The sequence below is a fragment of the Aplidium turbinatum genome, chromosome 11 (genome assembly GCF_918807975.1).
Source record: "Aplidium turbinatum chromosome 11, kaAplTurb1.1, whole genome shotgun sequence".
Taxonomy (NCBI): Eukaryota; Metazoa; Chordata; class Ascidiacea; order Aplousobranchia; family Polyclinidae; genus Aplidium; species Aplidium turbinatum.
This window is the reverse complement of record NC_137482.1, coordinates 4,222,977-4,244,381: the sequence shown is the minus strand read 5'-3', so window position 1 is coordinate 4,244,381 and position 21,405 is coordinate 4,222,977. Positions and strand designations below refer to the sequence as shown.

At 38.6% G+C, this 21,405-nt stretch overlaps 1 protein-coding gene across 1 annotated transcript; it reads right to left on the bottom strand.

Moving 5' to 3' along the window:
* Positions 1–1,078: 1,078 nt before the first annotated feature.
* On the bottom strand, positions 1,079–16,668 carry LOC145779834 (fibrinogen C domain-containing protein 1-B-like). The gene is made up of 6 exons (XM_082591490.1): positions 16,440–16,668; positions 7,814–7,920; positions 5,997–6,093; positions 5,401–5,497; positions 2,986–3,132; positions 1,079–1,896 (listed from the first exon to the last, which is right to left on the bottom strand). The coding sequence occupies exons 1-6, from the start codon at positions 16,666–16,668 to the stop codon at positions 1,710–1,712; spliced, it is 864 nt and encodes a 287-aa protein (XP_082447616.1). The 3' UTR covers positions 1,079–1,709.
* Positions 16,669–21,405: the final 4,737 nt, after the last annotated feature.

The window sequence follows — 21,405 nt, the reverse complement described above, 5'->3', positions numbered from 1 at the left end:
TTTAATCGCTTTTTTCAATCCCAATCGCAGCAAAAGCACAGTACCAACTACACAATACACACAGCTCGGGGTTTCGAGGCGGAGCCCCCAGCTGCTGAGAAATGCTTTTAGCGTCATTAATCGATAACCTTTTTAGCGAAAAATGTCACTTGATAAGGGCCCCCACTTTCAGCTCAGCCCAGGGGCCCAAAAACCCTTAATCCGGCCCTGCTAGCCATTAAAACTTTGATTCAATTGACTGACAAAAGCAGCGGTTGAGAACCATGTGACATGAATTAGTGGTGCGATACTGATGAGCTCAGCCTCATGGGCGAAACACCTGTCTATCGCTGTCAATTCTTGCTACACTCGACTGCCGAGAAACACCTTAGTTTGTGTCACAATTATTGACTGTTAATGGTGACCAAGTTTTGACTTTAATTTCTATCCCAGCGCTTACTGCTGATGTTGTTTCGTCCATTGTTTGCAAGAACCACAGACCAATAGAGTCAAGAACCCCTGTTGTAGAGGCTATAAACTACTAACGGCCACCGAATTATAAAAAGTGAAGTTTCCTCTTGGTTGGTTTTGAATCTTTATCCTCGGACTGACAAAGCTTTGATAGGTTATTCCTGGTAGTTTCGCATACTTGTAAAGGCTCTTGAGTCTTGACACAGGTCCGGTTACCGAGATTGGCAGAGTGAAGTCTTCTATTGTTGAAGTGTTGTTGCCTGGGAATTGTTCCATCTATTATTTTATAGGTGCCATTTTATGGAGAGCAGTCCTTAGAATGCGTTGCTCAAGCGCACACTCCGAGAGTCGAACCAGCGCCGCTTGATCTTGAAGCTTCTTTGTTCACGAAGTCACGCGCTAACCAACTGAGCTATCGGGGCGGACTCTTGTTTTTAATTTGCCTGTAAATCATTCCATCCAATATAATTTCCATGGAGAACTGTCCTTGAATTACCTCACCTGCGTTTCTCAAACGCACATCTAAAGTAGTAAGAATAGATGTTGATCTGACAGACTATGCTTTGTGATTTTTGAAAAAATCTTTCACTGTAAAACGCTAATATTTCACAAGTCAGTTAAATCTGTTTCTCTATTTATAGATTTTTTGCAGATATTCAAGGGCTATACACAGGGATATCTAGAGAAGGGGATATGAAGGCTCGCAGCGATTGCCTTATTCTCATGACACTACCAGGGCGGTAGTTTGTAGTGCTTTAAAATGTGGTTCTTTTTAAAATCGTAGAAAGTTTTGTAGTGCAGCTGGTACAGTGAGCTACAGGAGACAGTTAGCAAATGTTAAGTGGAGCATATTTAAAGAATACTTGTTTACAAAGACAGTTGAAAAGTTACCAGTAAGCTGTTTTTTTTAACAAAGCCTTTGCAGTAGGCTAGATGTAAAACAAGTATATGGGTAGTTGAATTAACAAGCAACCATGAGCATGCTGTGAATATCCAGGCTTGATGCTAATAGTGCAATGCAAGTTATCATAACAAGATTTAGTAAACTACTATCGGTGCCAATTGTCATTTTACGATAAACGCAGATTATTTACGATAAACAAAAGCCCTTCTATTGTCAGACGTAATAAAAGCCTTTGTATCCCCTTCTTTAGATATCCCTGGCTATACAGTATAGCCTACTAGGCCTACAGTGAGCCTGTATCACTTTTTCAATCAGTTCTTCAAAATGTTCAACTTTTGCCGCTGGAATCGATTCTTCAGTCGCATCTCATCTTCATCGTTGTTTTCTTCAGGGCAATATTTTCCCTTTTCCATTCGTACCAAATTATATTTTTCCAGCCCCCTCGCGATTTTCCCCATGCCGCGTTTGGACTTACATGGTAGCAGACATCAAACCACCAACCACCAGTGTAATATTTTCCAGTAGTTGAACATAAGCCGCCACTGCAATTTAAAAAGATTTTCAATACCGATAGTCGATAGATAGCCTGCAAGTTTTTATCCCAACTTAGCCTACTGACTTGAGTTTTTATGTCTTCAAATAGCCAAGTGAAAAGTTTTTCTTTAATTTTTTTTTTGAAGCAAAAAAACATGAAGAAGTTTTTAATGTTGTTAACTCTCTTTTATAATATTTCCGTACCGTACCGGAACATTTAAATCTTCTTCGTTTACTTCCAGATGAGCAACGGTACGAGAAGTGGCTTAATTGTGTTTGCCAATCATGTAACAGAATGATGCCAATATACAGAACAAGCCAATCATGCAACAGAATGATGCCAGTATACAGAACAAGCCAATCATGTACCGTAACAGAATGATGCCAATAACTTATACAGAACAAGCCAATCATGTAACAGAATGATGCGCAAACGTTATCATTTACAGAGCTTACACTGCGCTTAGTAAGAAGAATGCTCTGCAACACTAATGTTGGTTGGTTGGTTTTGAATCTTTATCCTCGGACTGACAAAGCCTTGATAGGTTATTCCTGGTAGTTTCGCATACTTGTAATGTAGAGGCTCTTGACGCAGGGCCGGTTACCGAGATTGCCAGAGTGAAGTTTTCCGATTGTTGAAGTCTTGTTGCCTGGGAACTATTCCATTCACTGGGTGCCGTTGAATGGAGAGCAGTCCTGAAATGCGTTGCTCAAGCGCACACCTCGAGAGTCGAACCAGCGCCGCGTGATCTTGAGCCGGGCGCATAACCAACTGAGCTATCGGGGCGGATGTGTGTGTGTTTTTATATAGCTTTGTATTGATATGTTACTCTCAGCACTTTAGGCTACTAATCAGACAGTGTTAGCGCAGTTGTAGGCTATAGGTGCGTAGCCTATTGGGCCTCCATATTATTGCCCTGAATAATTAAAATTTAAGGAAAGCACGATTGGTGCTGCATAGCTTAAGCCAAAATAAACATTTAGTTTACTTAAAGTTTAATAAGCAGTAAAGTTTTCAAAGATTTTGTTTGTTCAATAACAAGACAATTTTTAGCATGATTGTTTGAATTTGTCACTTTCATGAGCAATTTACTGACTAGTTATCGTTATCCAGATCTTTTGTAGAAAACCGTTGACCATGATGAATTCCATTAGGTCCTCTACCCAGTCCATCTCCTGCTGTGCCACTGTAACCAGTGGCATGAAGTCTGTAGAAGTCGATTTCGCCCGACACCAAAAAGGAACTGAAATGTATAGTATCTGTAACCTAATCAAGCTATATTAGCTTGCAATAAAAGTTCATAAATTCAAGTTTACTTTGAGAAATCACAGATTAAAAATGAACAGTTTCCCGCCAAAATAAATGTAAGAAAAAATAATGTTTAAACAGTTTCCTAAGATGAATGTCAGATAAAATCTTATTTTATTTCAAGTATGAAGGCATAGCGTGCATTTTCTAAAATCAGTCTTTTTCATTAAATCTCTCATTTTTACTGACTTGTAAATAATGATATAACCAGGGCCGTGTTAACTGACCCCATACCTCCCGGCCGGGGGGTGAAATTTTTTTTCCCACGAGATTTCTGTCTCATTTACATATTTTGGTAAAAGTTTGTATTAAAACCGTGTGATTGCAACATTTTCTCGTTGGCATGGTTGGTTCAGTGGTTTCATCCTCTGCCTAGTGATCGTGAGAACGAGGGTTCGACGCCCGTCGAAGACAAACTTTTTTTTCTTTAAATTAATTTTTGCGGTGCACAAGAGCTTTTCAAAAAAAGTAGGGTTGGGGAAAGCTTATATTTTATTATCATTGCAGAATTTCATTGGCAAATAGTTATTTTGCAATCTGAATCAACCAATCTCTCAAAACACTTTCGGAAAATCTTACTTTTAGAGTGACTAGAATTAATGAGACAGAAATCTCGTGGGAAAAAAATGTCGCGGCCGGGGGAGGGGGCATGGCTGAATACTCACTCATTTTAATCTGCTAGATGTTTTGTAAGTGTTAAAAAAAAAAAATTACTACGTACAAAAGCTCGATACTTAATAGCTTTAATCATGCAGTACGCAGGCCCGGATTTAGGGGGGGGCAGATGGATTAATGCTACTGTAGACGTAGAGGTGGTTTTTCGCGCCCTAGGCTTGAAAAGTTTTTTGCGCGGGGGTTCCCCGATCTAAAAGTGCCCCACGACCCCCATCAGCTAAATCCGGCCCTGGCAGTACGTGAAGCGTTGTTTGGCTTGTAATTTTACATGTAGTCTTTTAACAATAGGCTATGTAGCCTATTTTTTATATTTTTTATCCATTTTTCAAAAATTTTCTCGATCGCTTTGCTCGCTCAACCACATTTTGTTCACATCGGCGATATTGAGCATAGTTGGAGATTAAGGGAACGAAAATTTTTGTGTCCCAAAAATAACAACAACATGGTGGAATATTCCAAACTAAACACTGTTCACTCGAATGGCCTAATTAATTAAAAAAGTGAATTGATAAAATCCAGTGTTAATCCAGATAGCTTATGAAGAGAAAATGCTATCGGCGAAGGTGGGGACACTTCAGATAAATTTTCGAAGTTCTAGTTTGCTGAAAGGCTAAACCACTTTCAAAGCTATAAAAACTTTCAAGAAACAAATTATTGAAATCCTTCTGTGGTTGTGAATGAAGTTTTTTTTTTGAAATGGGAGGCTAACTTAAATTTTAAACCAAACCTTCCATCCCAATGCAATTTTAATTTGATGAATTTGATTACATACAAAGTGTGCATCTTGATAAAAAAAACATTATTAGTTATAAAAATGCCTAAAAATGACCAAAACAAAATTACATTTGACAAAAACTTTGGGGAGCAAACCCCCCACGCCCACACCCCCTTTCACTTTTTTGGACATTAAGTTTTGCATTATTTATTTATGTTATAAATTTTGCTTTGTTAAAACTCTAGTATTTTCCCAATTTTTTCTAGATCGGCTAATGCATTGCCCGCATAGCATATTAAATATTTTTTCTAGAAAATCTTAAGAGTTGTTTACTATTTGCTAAAATGATGAATGTAAATTTTTTCCTTGTATTGAAAGAGTTTGCGACCCTAAACGCTTTATGGTCCAATTTTTAAGAGCAATCACTAAACATAGGGGCCTACTAGTGGATTTCTGGGGGAGCCCAAGATGGTGCTCACACGGTCCTGGATATAACTCATCCTGATCGGCAACCTTTCTTAAAGAGGCAGTGATAAAGAAGAAAAGATGATTTTAGAAAGTTTATTAAGTTACTATTTTAGCAATAGTTTGCAAATGATCTAACAAGTCATTCCATAACTCTACATATAGTTATGGCTCGAATGGGATTTTATGTGGTTTTGAGTTAAATTCTTTCCAAACTTGCGTTATAACCTAACTGATGCACAAACTGAAAAATGCAAGAAGTCTTAGGCTACTGTGCGCTCAACAATAAATTGCATAATTTATCAAACTTTTGCTCTTAGAATCAAGAATCTATAGTTAAAATTTAACCTGTATTCAGCAAAGGCGTGTTCTCCATTAAAATCCCATAAGTCTATGCGCAATTTGCATGCGCCATTCTGAGTTAGAGAATGGATTTTACTGAGACCTGTGTAAAGCAGTAAGTAAGAACAAGCAACTAAAACTTTAGAAAACTTAGGCTACTTTCTTTAAGTTTAAGTCCGCCCCGTTGGCTCAGTGGTTACGCGTCCGGCTCAAGATCACGCGGCGCTGGTTCGACTCTTGGGTTTGCGCTTGAACAACGCATTTCAGGACTACTCTCCATTCAGCGGCACCTAGTGAATGGAATAATTCCTCGGCAACAACACCTCTAAAATCGGAAGACTTTACTGTCAATCTCGATAACTGGCCCTGCGTCAAAATCCTCTACAAGTATGCGAAACTACCAGGAATAACCTATCAAGGCTTTGTCAGTCTGAGGATGAAGATTCAAAACCAACAAACCAACGACCAGATCTCCTGATTAGTGTTTTCCTATATTGGAGATATTTTAGTTTCGTTTTTCAATTAATGTTTTTTTCATTTTGAGTTTCCAACTAAATCACATGTAAAAATAAGAAGACATTAATCTAACTCGTAGCCTATACCAAGCCAGAATTCGTCATTCAAATCTCCAAACCCATTCCTGTACGATATCCATCCTTGATCAAAACTAACACTTCCATCAAATCGTCTTTGAAAGACCTGCAAATATAATAAGATCGCGTTCAATAGTATTAGTCTGCTTTGAAAATAGATTTTAAACGAAGAAGAAAATGGAGATTAAAAACAATTGAGAGAGTTTAAAGTCTTAACGTTTTTTTCGATACCCATTTAATTTGAATAAACAATCAATCTTGACAAACTTTTATCTTTCAATTTCTTCAGTTTTTGGCCTTATCAAGTAAAATAAACCTGAATACTAAATAGTCTGGGTGTTTATCATCAGATGAATGTTGCAACTCCAGTTGTGCTAGAAACGATAAAAGAAACCTCACAAACTTACTTCATAAACTGTGTAACCAAATTTTGAACGTGCTTGCACGACGTTCGAAGGACATCGGTTCGAAACCGTTCTAGAGTAGGGGAAGGTCGGGACCCATGATCATGGTGGGAGCCATAATCCACCCCCCTTTTTTTTAATATAAAGTATTCTTTTTGCATTTTTTGACGTCATTATATTTTTATGCTTGGATAACTTTCCCACAATGCTTTGGTCAAAATTGTACTAAAAATGAAGGTGCAATGAGGATTTATAAGTTTTGTGTTAAAAAAGTAAATTTTTTTGACTGAATGTGTTTTAAAATAACTCATTTGTTATGCAAGAAATGTTCATGAACTTTTTTGTAATAGTAGGTCATGTATTTATGATGAGATTAAGCTGAAAGATTTTTAGATAGCAATGTTAGTTTTTTTTCAGCTGTTGTTTCATTTCTGAAACATCAGGTAGGGAGCCTTGAGTCACCTTGTGTTGGGACCTGCAAGCCATGACAAGTGCCTGTGATAGCAGATGTTAAAGTGTCATATGACATAATTTTTTTGCTGTTCACACCTTTCCATTAGAATATATCACAATTCTGACTTTTGTTTCGTTTGCAACTATTAATTATGCTATTTCACATGAAAATTCTGACAACTCATCCCAAGGAATCATTTGAAAATTCTCCATCGCTTAATTCAAAATTTAAAGCTTGGAAGCTGGCTTGAAGATTGATTTGACACATAAATAATACAACTGTGTTTTAGAATTGTATTTTTGAAATGGTGAAGTGATTTCCTAGCTAAAATACTACATTTTTTGGCTTATCGCAATTGTGGCTTATCGCTCCCGACACGTGTCTTATCGCTCCCTACATGTGGGGTGCGACAAGACGCTTGGCGCGTGTTTATGTTTTTGAGCGTAAATTAAACATTTGCTGAAATAATAACTTGTGCTTTTGCTGTAGAGTAGGTAGCACTACAAGGCATTGCAAAACCAATTTTTAGAGAAAAATATTGAGAAACGTAGAAGATATGCATCTAAAAGAAAAAAGTGGCTCGCAGGTCCCGACCGTCCCCTACGCAACTGTGTCTGGAAAAGACGCCTAATGGCATGCCATAGTTGGTAGCTAACTTAGTGACCATTCAAGTACATGTGGCTGTGTCTTTGGTATGACAATTAATGGCGTGCTTAAACGTAGACACAAAATCGGCTTTGTTCTTTCCGTCAGCTCAACCTAAATCTTTGTTGACCAGATGTAAGCTCACGGCATAAAATGTAGGCAAAGTAGAATGATTGTTATTTAACAAAGTAAAAGAACTATTGATTATTATAAACACTTGGAAAAACTTAAACACTTTTCATGACATATCTAGCTGAAAACGGAAGAAAAAGTTACTTCTTAACTTCACGTTCTTATCCTTAAGCCTAAGCACAATGACTCACCCGCCATCCCCCTTCGCAGAAAACCTCTTCTCCTGATTGCAACATTTGTCTGCCATACACAGACGACGACAAGCATGACCTTGGTGGACCAATAAGTGTTCTAATCTCTGCAAGATAAATCTAAAGTGTATTAAAAACATGAAAAGAAAAATAACATGTTGTAGCCTATATCCGGACGGTTTAGAAAATATTGACTTGTCTGCGTTATCGGTTGTGTAACGGAAGGAGAAGTTGTGGAAAACGGGAAAATAAAAAGGTTTTTATTATTATTATGCAAATCATAACGACAAAATCAAGCGCTTGTAGTGTGTTGTAATTAAGCAGCGAGGAGTACAGCTTTATATTCATTATCGATCATACCTAATTCTAAGGCGCAGTGATAACCATTTTGTGCAATGATAAATCAAAGTTGTGCAGTGATAAACTGCAAAATGCGCAGTAATAAAATAAGTATTTTTTGGCCGAATCATAAACAACGTATACAAAACACAAAGTAGATTTGTTTGATGTTGTCAGTTTCATTTTTTTTTCAAAATACCAATAAATGTAAAATAAATTTCGTTTGAAGTTGTCTGATCTATTATGTAATAATGTCAGTCTGGACTTTTATCAGATCCTTCCCGCAGGCCGCAGTGAACATGAGTGTTCGCAGAAGGGTTGCCAGATTGGCCTTTTTAAGGCCAAATTTCTCGAATTTGGCCTTTTTTAAAGTATGTTGGCCTTAGAAATTATACATTTGGCTTTTTTCTAGATTTGGCCTTTTTTAAATTTATTCTTTAAAATGCATAATAATCAATATTTCTCATATATTGTAACCTTACCAGATGAAAACCATATTCACCATTGTTCAAGACATGTTCTAGACTTATTTAATACTCATATAACATCTTTTCACAAATTGGGACTAGGAGGGCAAATTTTCAAAAAGGGGCACTTTTAGCGCGAGAGTTATGTTAAAAAGGGCACTTTTCGCGCGTAAATGAAGGGAAAAAGGGCATTTTTTCCCGAGCGTAGGCCTAAAACATGTAGGCTAAGCTTAAAAACGTAGATTTCTCAGGCAAATTGTGGGTGAAAAGGCATATTATAACTAGACTAAACTTTTGAGACCCATAGGCTATAATCAGGGCTGGATTTCAGCCGGAGCGGTCCGGAGCGCCGCTCCGGAAGCTCGATCAAAAAATTGACTTCTCCGGAACGGCGTTCCGGAAGCTCAAATATTTTATACTCTTATTATGCTTTGCCCTGTTCAGTAAAAGTATATCCATAATTCTTGATGAGTCGAACACGTTAAATCGGGTATTCACTCTGATAATATATCTTGGTACCAGTCTTGACGAAAGCGAACCTGTGAATGTATTTGTCTTGTTGAGCTCGCTATTCTTACGGCGAATGGCATCTATGATTCTTTGAAGAGCTGCCTAAGATCAAATCGCATGTCTACAACATTTTTATCTTCTTGTTTGATTTGTGTTGTATGTGATGGCGCGGCTGTGATGATAGGTCGCAAAAATGGTGTAGCAAAATGGCTTCGTGATTAATTTTCAGACATTGTGGTGTGGTAGGTTGTGCAACCATAGATTGGAACTATCGGTTCGTCATGCTGTAAAATCAGTCAGTAATTTGAATCGATTTCGATCTTTTATGGACAAACGCTATAGCCTTTATCACGCTTCTAACCATAGCAGGGAATTGGGTGAATGTGCAGCGGCTGTTGAAGTGCAGTTGTTGAAAATCGGAAGGGTAGGCCTACTAGACACACGTTGGGTACTTGGGTAGCCTCGAGTTTCCGCACAGTTAGTGCCGTCTGGAATGATTTCTCAGCACTTGTCGAATGTTTAAAAAGGGGGCTATTAGCGACACAAGAGATTCTTGGGAACGTGCAAAATATCAAGGACTCTTGTCGAAGATAACATATACGGATTTCTTGTTGGACTTGGCTTTGATGTACGAATACTCGCAAAAATTATCCGAAATAGCCTAAGCCTTGAACTGTAAAACAGAGCATGTAGGCTACTATTTAAGATGCAGATAACAAAATTAATAATCTTGCAAAATTATTTGAAACACGAAGGAACGAACCCGGACGACATTATGGCATTGCTAAGGATGCTGAAGAAAACTTAGAGTTCAAAGGTGTAGAATTACATGTAAACAATTGCAGAAATAGCCCGCTAATCAATCCCCGCCTCTTCTACACTGTAAATCAAAAAGTGTAGTTTTAACCACTTCTAGGGGTGGTCTAAAAATTCCACTTCTACTTTTTCATTCCCACCCCATAGCCTATTCGGAAAGATGGTCATTTCCACCTTACCAAAGGGTGGTATTTTCCACCCAACAGAGAAGGGTGTATAATCACTTAGGAAATTCCATCCAAGATCGCTTGTTGAATTCAACAGACCTGTCATTTATTAACAGCTGAAAAATACTTGATTCAACTACTTGGTCAGAGGACACAGTATAATGACACACGGAGAAAACGAAATCATTGAAGTGGCAAAGAGATTGCGCTTAGATGAACGCGAAGCTGCTGTGAGAGGACTTCGTGAATATATAACTACGAAAAGAAGATCCCAGAGTCTTCAAAATTTGATAACGTCACTATAATCCCTTCCAATTTCATCGAGCGAATGTGAGCGCGGATTTTTACAAATGAACCTCATACTGACATCTGACCGTGCTTCTCTACACACTGTAACTGTTTCAAGTTTACTCTTTATACGAATGATCCGTCTTCCACTGAGAAATTTTTAACCAGCGAAGTATGTTATTGGATCCTGATTACGCCATGGACGTAATCCGGCAATTGAGACACGAAGTCGCCAGAGGCCAGAGGTTTTATGATTTTGAATACGAAAAGTGTCTTAAAAATTGTAGGCTATAACTTGAAAAATCAAAAGTGGAAAAAACTAAAAACAAATTTTTTTCTTTCTTTTTTCTAGGCTATAACTTGTATTTTTTTTGTATTATTGTTTCACTAAAATATGAATATTTGCATTGAACAACGCTGTACCATCTATAGACCATGATACTTACTTTAGCAACGTTTTAGGTAGGCTACCGTACATCAAGTGTGTTGGTTCAAAGTCTTATAAAGACATATTTCTGAATTTTTTCTACGGCATCTAGCGCATTTGGAAAGTAAAAAACTAGCGCTCCGGAAGCTAATCTTCTGGAAATCCACCACTGGCTATAATTAATTCCTTTATTTATCCCCGCCCACAATATTTTGTAAATAATAATGTAATAAAATTTAATCTAGCAACATTTAGTTGCAGAGGTCTCTTGTGCTAAAGTAAAAAGAAACAACTATGCAGTGCTGTATTCGTAAAAAAAGCACAGGGTTTACTGTCAGAAATGTCAAAGCGTCTACAAATTCTTCTCTCCTCTGCTTCTCCATGACGTAAATTTCCTTCTATCATTTTTTCAGGTTGCAAGTTAGCAATATCAACCAGTAGCTGACCATTGTCAGTGTCGGCATTAGCGCAAAGTCTCATTTGCATTCTGCTAACAATGCTCTGAATGAATTGATTCGCGTTAATTGGCACCATTTTAGAATTCTGTAGTAGTTGTCAAGAATCAGCAAGGGTAGCATAGGCACTCTTTTTGGAAAACCAGAGACTGTAGTTGCTCGAAAAAGCAGAGAGTATACTGCGTATACCGCCGTATACCCTCGAATACAGCACTGCAACTATGATAATAGCCTATGTGAAACACAACTGCTAAGATATTAGAATGAGTTGAATCTTTGCAGAATTAGGTGATTCTAAAGAGCTGGTATTTTATTTTGCTGAAAACCAGAAAACAAACTTTGGTAATTCAGACATTTAGAATCTCACACAAAATTTGAGGTAGCCTACTCACAACACAAATTGATAATTAATCTGCTTGAATAGAACCATGCAGGGCCGTAGCCAGACCGCAGAGCAAGGGGGGGGGGCAACTTTTTGTCAGGGGGGGCCGAAAAAATTTAAATAATTTTGGCATTTTAAACTCTTAAATACCCGTATCCACAAAAGTTGCAATATATCAGATTAGTGTTAAGACCAACACTGGTCTCTTATTTTATCCGCTAGTTAAATCACGGCAACCGCATTACAATGACCAACATAACATAGCAATTGTTGACTTGTTGTAAGTTATAAATAGCGGTAGGGGAAGGGAAGGTAATTTGATACACTTTTAACATTTTTGCCTGTTAACTGAAAATTACGTGACACAAACGATTGGTTTTAAGCTGAAATGAAAGTCTGATCCCTTGCACACTTTTTAAAAACATTTTCACTTTTATATTTTTGTTACTTTTTTTTTTTTAATTAAAATTTTAAAAACGTCACTCAAATGTATCAATTTACCTTCCACGCAAGGTAAATTGATACACCCGGAAGGTAATTTGATGCAGTAAAACTAACACAGAAATCCCCTTTGACAGCAAAGCAATAAATGAAAATTTAATATGTGGTTGGCGTGCTTGGGTGCAAAGATGACTGTTGAGGCTCATGTATAGTTGTGTACGGCAAAGCACTGGGCAAAGCTTCTGCTGCAGTATGGACATGGGAAGGATGATTGGCTGGAGTTCTTATTCAAGGGGGGTGCTATGCGCTGTTCTCATTTTTTGACAGCAGATAGCGTGTAGGCCTACAAAACCCTATATAATAGGCTAGTTGTTTCCCAAAGTAGCAGGTCTAGTTAATAAAGAACAACTTATTTAAATCAACTAGATCAATGACAACATTTATTACTGTCACAAAAAAGAATTTAATATGCTGTATCAATTTACCTTCTCCACATGTATCAATTTACCTTTTTCAAAAAAAGTTATAAAATTCTGATTTTTGTATGCTTGGATGCACATTGCAGAAAAAACGTGACATGCCCTTGAAGCCTTATCAATGAACTGTCAAATGAGTTTGGTTTCATCTTTCAGGAACTTTTCTTTAATTTTCCAGACGGAAATAATCATGAGTTAAAAAATTTACGAAAATATTCGAAAAACACACTTTTACAATTTTATGCCACAAAAGCACGAGTTAGCTGCATGGTGCAATTTTTGTAGGCGTTATTTTCACAGATCTTCCACCTAATAACAATATTTTTGACTAATATTTTTTGTACATTTCTGTAGGGGGGGTGTACCAAATTACCTTCCGTATCAAATTACCTTCCCTTCCCCCTTGTTATGAGCAAAAACTTTAACTGGCTCGAACAAGCTAGTGCCGAGGATTTTGATATATATGATTACATTCCGCCTATACACCCGTGAGCTAGTCTATTGCAATTGCAGTCGCGGATGTTTGGATGCAAACCGTCTCACAAACAAGTCTAAATCGATAGATTTCGATACAGAATGTTCAAAGGCCATAAGCACCAAGTTTGCCTGTCTTGGTTGTAACATGCTCCGCGTCTAGTGCAGTGGTTCTTAACCAGGGGTACGTGTACCCGTTGGGGGTACGAAGCATCAAAGCAGGGGGTAGGCCTACGACGTGCACTGTGAAATTATACGCTATTTAGGCACATGTGTGAAGAATGCGTAACAATTCACTTTTGTATATGTCTATATACTGGAGAGGTTTCTACTTCTCAGGGATGGATGCAAGACCCATTTATTTTCAGCCTACATTCTATGGATGATAATGACCAAATGAAAGACTATCTTATTGAAATGAAAGTTAGTAGTAAAAGCAAAATGAAGTTTGATCCAATGCAGTTGGATGCCTTCTGGTGTGCACAACTCAACACATTTCCCCAGTTAGAAAAAAAGCTTTAGAAATCCTTGTGTTTGTGAAATTGTTTAATCATCTTAGTTGTTAACTAAACAAAACAACTGTAGTTAATTGGGCCTAGGTTGGAGCTCTGCAACGGGAAAGATGGGCAAAATCATTATAATTGTAGCTGTTGCTCGAGAATGTTTAGATTTTGCCAGGGGAGGCAAAATTTTTTCAGGGGGGGCGAGGCCCTCCCTGGCCCCCGGCTGGCTACGGGCCTGAATGGAACATTAAAGATATTATAAGTAAAGTCAAAAGTAGGCTCATAAGTTCTAAATGTATGCTAAAGCTTTCCATTTAGCTCAGTGGTTCCCAACCTGGGGGTAAATTACCCCCGGAGGGTAATTTGCCTATTTTTGGAGGGTAACGAGACCCGATTTGGAATCAGTGAAGCAAGTGAAGGTTGTGAACTTTATAAAAGTGAAGGAATTGAACAGCCGTATTTTCAAGGAACTATGCAAGAAGATGGGAGAAAGATACGAAGCATTACTGGATCACACAGAAGTACAATGGCTGTCTCGTTGCAAAGTGATAACCCGCCTGGTCGAACTTCGTAAGGCTGTCCATGCTTTTCTGGTAGAAAAGAAGTCCGACTTGGCTGAATATTTCCCTAACCAACAGTGGACTTCCCAGCTGTGCTACCTGGCTGATATCTTTGGTGAATTGAACAAAGATAATCTTTTAATTCAAGGCAAGAATGTAACTGTGATCGACACCAAAGTAGCCGTTGCTGCCTTTATCGCGAAGGTTAAATTTTGGAACAAGCGAGTTGGAAGAGACACAGTAGTGCAGTTTCAGACGCTTGACATGTACTTCGAAGGCAATGGACTTGAGTTGACAGCGGCGTTGAAGGAGGACATAGCTGACCACTTAGGCCAGCAAGCCAAGAAGATGGGCATTGGCCAACTACTTTTCCGAATTTGGACACGGCTAGTCTCCAATGTTGCGCTGAGCCCAATTTATCACTCTCCGAATGAACGAAGCGTTGAAACTTGATTTTTGGATTGGAACCCTTCTGATTTGGCAGACTCCAGGACGCACCAACATTAGCGTTTGCTTTTTTTCATATCTTTATCCTGCATTGCGGGAAAGCGGACTTGAGCGCTATGCATCGGAGTACGCCTTCCGACGTACACCTGACCCACGCTGCAGCCGACGGCAATGTCTGTTTCCGGTTGTCTACTCTACTTATGACTTAAATTTGGTACTACCCATTACTCGAAATCGATCACTGGGTAGAGGCAATTATCGTAAAGTTTCTTGCCCAGAGAAACAACAGCAAGTGCGGGTGGCTGGAGTCGAACATGCAGGCTCTCGACTGCGAACCCAACGCGCTAACCACTCGCCACTGCTAGCGACACTGCATTAAATATCCTGACATCTTTTTCAACAACGTATCGCTGTGAAAACAGGTTTTCAACTGTCTTGGGAATGAAGTCAAAGAAGCGCAATCGCCTGGATGTTGAAAGCGACACAAGAATCGGGATCAGTACCACAAAGCCAAGATCACAAAGCTGGCGGCTGAAGTCCAGGTCCAACCTTCGCATTGAATGTTTACCGCGCATTGTCATCTTGTATTCAGCATAGTATTGCATTTTGATTGCCATAGTTAGCCCTTTGAAATACATAGGCCTAGCAATAAACACTTTTGTTTTTGAAAATTGATCTTGAGGGTAATTGGCTCACTTCAGGGTGGAAATTAGGGTAACAGCCAAAAAAAGGTTGAGAACCACTGATTAGCTGTCCATTCTTTAACTTGGATCTAATTTAAACAAAAATTAAGTCTTAAAAATTGCCCACCTAGTTTCAAACTAGGGGGGCAAAGAAAAGGCTAGGGGGGCAAGCAAATAGGTGGGCAATTGCCCACCTAGTTTATATGTGAAAAGATGCCATGTAATAATACTCGTAATGTGACGCTGGCGCCGAGTCAGACTGCGCTCACCTCTAAGTCCGCCAGTGGTTCCAGATCTCACCATTGTAGCGGATTTAAACTAATCCGCTTCAGATCTTTTATACTTGTTATTTTTCGGGCTACTTTCAGAAATAATGTTGCTACAATTTATCAAAATCCGCTACAAGTCATAAAAATATCAAGAAATATGAATATTATAGACAGTATTTTGATAGAAACAGGTAAATATCCATTTGGCCTTTTTTATCTAATATTTTCCTTGTTTGGCTTTTTTTAAGTTCGCCCCGATAGCTCAGTTGGTTAGCGTGACTTCATGAACGAAGAAGCTTCAAGATCAAGCGGCGCTGATTCGACTCTTGGGGTGTGCGCTTGAGCAACGCATTCTAAGGACTGCTCTCCATTCAGCGGTACCTAATAGATGGAATAATTCCCCAGCAACAACACTTCAACAATCGGAAATTTAACTCTGTCAATCTCGGTAACCGACCCTGCGTCAAAAGCCTCTACAAGTATGCGAAACTACCAGGAATAACCTATCAAAGCTTTGTCAGTCCGAGGATAAAGATTCAAAACCAAAAACCAAACCATTTGTATTATTTTGGCTTTAAGACCTTTTCATAGTCTGGCATCTCTGCTTCTAAATGCTGATATTCAACAAGAACAAATCCAAGCTCGGGTTCTGGCACATTGAGACACGACTTACAATGCTTATTTTATCTTGTTTGAGTTTGGCTTATTTTTGGCCTTTTTTCTACCTATTTGGCCTATTCTCAATAGCTTACCGACTGCCAATCAACCGTTCAAAATCAATACTCACAAGATTAGCAATGAAAACGTTGTTTTTTCAAAACAACAGCTTAGCATAAATAAATGCAAATAACAATAGCCCTTTGTGAAATTGTAACGGGTAACATTTCATCCAAACTGTCATCTGTAAGCTCTTACAGGTTACCTGCGAGTTCTTTTCGCATCTCCTCTTCAAAACCACCAAGCGCACAAGCTTCTCCCTTCTCTCCTTTTGCACCAACATCTCCTTCACTTCCATTCGATCCTTTACTTCCAGGAGCACCAGCCTTTCCAGGAGCTCCGATATCTCCCTTTTCACCATTTGTTGGGCCAGTGGCACCATTGCCACAAAGTGTGAGATGTTGACATTGCTGAGATTGCTCAGTGCAAACCATTTCAACAAAGGATGCTATCAAACAGACAACAATTACTTTGATGACCATAGTTTGGCTTTTAAAAGTTTGTTTCTGCATATTAAGTCATGCTGTAATGTCGATTCTTAAGGTTATGCTAAAGTAGCCTATAGGCCTACTTACAAAAAAAAAACTGAACAAGATTCGTTTTTAACTTTTTTACAAGCAAACTATCAAAACTACGTCTTGCAGTTCTACGTCACAAACTATTAAAGCCCTGAACAAATTAATTTAAACACTTTATACACCAACATGACACCAACAATAAATTTCTTTTCTACCTTACATCTAATCACTTAGGCTATGTCTTCACACGTTTTCACCATGAACTGAATGTAACAACATTTCTCTACATTTAGACACTTTGCCGCTCTTTCCACCTACCTGCAAAGGATATCCGTCTACCTACACACCAAACAATCTGCGGGCATAGCCTATAATCCTTCCAGCTCCTCGTTAGCATTTCAAAAAAATCAGTCACAGTCACAACGATTCATAATCATTGGTTGGTTAATAATAATAATGTTATGGTTTTTATTTATTGTCGCTCTACTGTACAACAGCTAAGATCTTTTAGTGACAGGGATCATCTTTAATTTTAAATCAGGCTTACGATGTCACCACATTATTGCCGACTTAATCTCACTGCGTTATGCAAGAAAGAACACAATCGATACCGTTTTTAAAGTTTTCTGTGTTGACCTGACCTGGAATCGATCTAAGATCTACCAGAGCCGAAGACGAAACCACTCGGCTACTGAGCAGGAAATTGCTTGGTTAATTTGATGTTTATTTAACAAATAAGGGGAAGGTGTAGAAACTTCGGGCGGTTTTCGAAATTGATTGATCATGGAAGTCGTTATCCTCGGATTGAGAGAGCTTGCTCGAGAGCTTAATCCTGGCAGTTTCGCGTACTTGTAGAGGCTTTGGACTACTGATGCAGATCGGGTCACCGAGTGTGGTTTGCGATAGTGCAGTGTTGTTGTCTGTGAATTATTTCATCCACTCGGTGCCGTTGAGTGCTACATAAAGAATAGAAGGTGGGGTAAAGATTCGTGTTCATTGCATTGCAAAAATCACTGTAGGAAAAAGTAGCAAGCAGAAAATAACTGAATATTTTGAAACTCATTATTAATAAACTGTTCAATCACACTGCACATTTCTACTTGACATCACTGCGAGATAAATGAAGGCTGGAGACACGAAGAACTAAATAAAATTTCTTAAATTTTTACGACTAAGTGCGCCGGAAGTCCAGCAAACTTTTGCAAAGGCGTCGCAAGAAAAAAAATTTGAGAATCACTGCTATAGGCCTACTGTGGCTAAAAGCTATAAAATTAAAAAAGAATTATTCGAGGTGAACCTGAAATGTTCCCGCCTTCATTTTTTGAACTCAACAAGATCACAATTATGATCACATGACCAACAGAACACAGGAGGAGTTTTTAGAATTTTCCGCAGTCCGGACTCTTCGCTTCCCTCTTACGTTTTTAACTTTGCAACACAGTTTAGTTCACATTATAGTAAAAATTCTAATCTAATGTCTGTTGTGAAAGAAATCCTTTTTGCGATAATATGATTAGGCTACAGGTGTGTAGAAACGTCACTAGAGTAATATTATTTGTAAGTTAAACTTATCCAAAATGCAACTCTTTATTAATAATGAAAATATCAGAAAAATATCAGTGTTTATTGAAACTAGAACATCTTACAATTTTACTTTCAAATTAATTAAATTAACTTTTTGAATGAGGTTGGAACTGCGTGATATTTGAAGTTGCTTGTGTTCTTCTCTCACTGACTCTGTGGTTATTTTGAAACAAGTGGAAGTTTTTTTTCCCATAAGTAAAACTTTTTGTCATGTACAAAAACTGTCAATGAGTTACAGAAAGTTCAAAGATGTTCTTGCTTTCATTGGCCATACAATCTCATGCGTGTCTGATGTGGCGTCTTGTCCTAACTGTGACTTGCTGGGTGTCATAGTTTTATTTAGCTTCATTCGAATTGAAGTATTGAATGACCACAAAACAACTCTGGCAATGTAATTTTGCACAAGTGTGAAAATGAAACAATTTGAAAACATCATACAGTAACACACTGTTAGTGGTCTACCGTTTAAACGCATCAACGTAATTTTAAAAGCTCGCACGTTTCATGTGGCCTTTGAAATCTTTTGTCAACTTTCGCGTTTTACTTTCCAGTTAATAAGCGCCCCCTATCGACAAACAAGCAGGTACCAGTGATGGCTGAAGCTTTATCAGAAGCTAGGTACAAAATGGTGTTAGCAAATTCTTCCAAGCTAACATTGACGCCACCTAACGGATGCCCTTCTCCCATTTTCTTAAAGAACTTATCTCTTTCGTCTTCGGTCATTCCACCTTTTTGGAAAACGTCGGTCAGCACGTACCCCGGACTGAAACAAATATAAATGAATGCTTTTTTACTATCGAAATTTTAGCGTGTAGTTGCCGGTCTAAATGTTGGCTTCTAGTCAAATGATCTATTCTAAACATTTAAAAGAGTGTGCAGATACTGGGCAGAACATTTTCATGAGTGTGGATGTAGGGAAGAGTGATTGATTTTATTTTTATCTTCAGACTGAAAAAGCTTCTTGCAGAGTTTAATCCCGTTAGCTCAGTGGTTACGCGCCCTGCTCAAGATCACGCGGCACAGTTCGACTCTCGGGGTGTGCGCTTGAGCAACTCATTTCAGGACTGCTCTACATTCAGCGGCATCTAATGGATGGAATAATTCCCTGGCAACAACACTTCAACAATCCGAAAACTTCGCTCTGCCAATCTCGGTAACCGGCCCTGCGTCAAAAGCCTCTACAAGTATGCGAAACTACCAGGAATACCCAATCAAGGCTTTGTCAGTCTGAGGATAAAGATTCAAAACCAACCAACCAATCTTCACAGTTTAGCATACTAATGGAGGCTTTGAACCACTGATGCAGGCCCGGTCACTGAGATTGAGAAAGTGAAGTTTCTGATTGTTGTTGTCCGAATGTCCGTAAGCTATTCCATCCACTAGGTGCCATTGAATGGAAAGTTGTCTTGAATGCGTTGCTCAAGCGCACACTTCTACAGTCGGGCACTTAACCACCGAGCTAACAGGGCTAACTGCAGTTACCAAGATGGTAACACAACTTGGTACAATCTAAATCTTTATCATAACATTGTACATAAGACTGGAAACACTGTTTCGACATCATCAAACAGCTCTATGTGATTAGCTTTGGGTATCGAAAGTTGATTTGGTGATGACGTCAGTAGCGGATTCACCAATCACAAATTTCTTTGTAAATTAAATCAAATCAAATCTCACCAAACTACAAGCACAGCAGGATTTACAACAAAAATAGTTTTTTCTGCAAAAACTTACTTCACAGCGTTTACTCGAATCCTTTTTTTGGCTAGTTCTGTCATAAGATATCGACATGTTAGAGATTGATCCAAGACCAGCAAGACATTAGCTCAAACAGATCTTGTCCATTCAACAAATGCAAAAAGTACCAACTACCAAAACAGCGAGAAGCAACTTAGATTTTTTGTTTGTTTTTAAATATCATTGCAACCTACTAAGAATGTTTGAGAGTGGCAAAAGGCAGAACAATTGACACTTGTACTTACAATATATATTCAAAGGAACACAAGCGACAAAAAGACCAAAGAGTTACTGCTACTTTGATGTCTGTGTGTCTTACCCAATCCAGCACTCTTGGTAAAATAATCAATGCTTGACTTTGCCATTGCAGGAAGTATATCAGCAGCATAGATCCCAGTACACATGCTTGATACGTTGATGACACAGCCTGCACGAAAGGTTGCAAGTTGTCAGAAGTTTGGAGCAAATTGGTTGGAACGACTGGTCAGTGGTCAATCTAATAAAAAAATAAAGAGCACAAACTCGTACTGAAGATGAAAACAATTTACTTTTCGAAACATTTTTTGAAAAACCTATCTACTTTTTGGGCTCTATTCCATTAGATTGTGAAATCTTTTCCTTAACTAAACATTAGGTTTGTGGAGATCGTGCATTACACTTCGCTCGTATCCAGAAGCTCGACAGCCAATCAATAGTGGAGTTCCAGCAGTAGCGTTAACATGGGAGTCCAAGAGGTACTTTTGGACACTGTCCAGGGTGATTTTAGAGCTATATAACCTTTTCAAGGGGGCTGAAAACGGCGAAACTACCGAGTATACTTTAAATATACTGTAGTGCATTTTTCTTAGAAATGTCTTGAATAGGGGCTATAGAATTTGATTGGTACCAGGCCAAAATTATGTTATCAACGACCCTGAGTTCCAGGTATTCCTCTATCCTCTGACTACGGTTACCTCTTGCCTAAAGTCGTCCAAGCAGCAAACGTGGATCGTGTTCGACCTTGCTGTTTGATACGCATGAAAAGACTTCATCATTTTTATCATGTTGTTGATGTGAGGTGGTTTCACCGGCTATGGGGGTTTGGGCTGCAGTTGAACTACTTGATGCACACACCCGACTTCCTGGGTTCGACTCCAAACAAAGTTACACCAAAAACGTGACAATTCTATCTATCGCGCTTTATTGCGTAAGCAGTTCAGTGCGAAGGCCAAGTTCTAATGTTATCACATCGTTAATATGGTGCAAGATAGACAAGTACGGAAGGCGGCATCAATAGCCTTCAATACAGAAGCGATAATAAACCACAATATGATTGTTAATATCTTTAGTTCT

What these genes read in the sequence shown, in the direction of transcription:
- LOC145779834 (XM_082591490.1), bottom strand. Translation starts at nt 16,668, where the DNA reads ATGGTTTGCACTGAGCAATCTCAGCAATGTCAACATCTCACACTTTGT. An exon ending in GAATGACGAATTCTGGCTTG is followed by an intron (nt 5,498 to 5,996) that starts GTATAGGCTACG and finishes TGCTTTACACAG; the next exon opens with GTCTCAGTAAAATCCATTCT. An exon ending in CACGCCTTTGCTGAATACAG is followed by an intron (nt 3,133 to 5,400) that starts GTTAAATTTTAA and finishes TATACATTTCAG; the next exon opens with TTCCTTTTTGGTGTCGGGCG.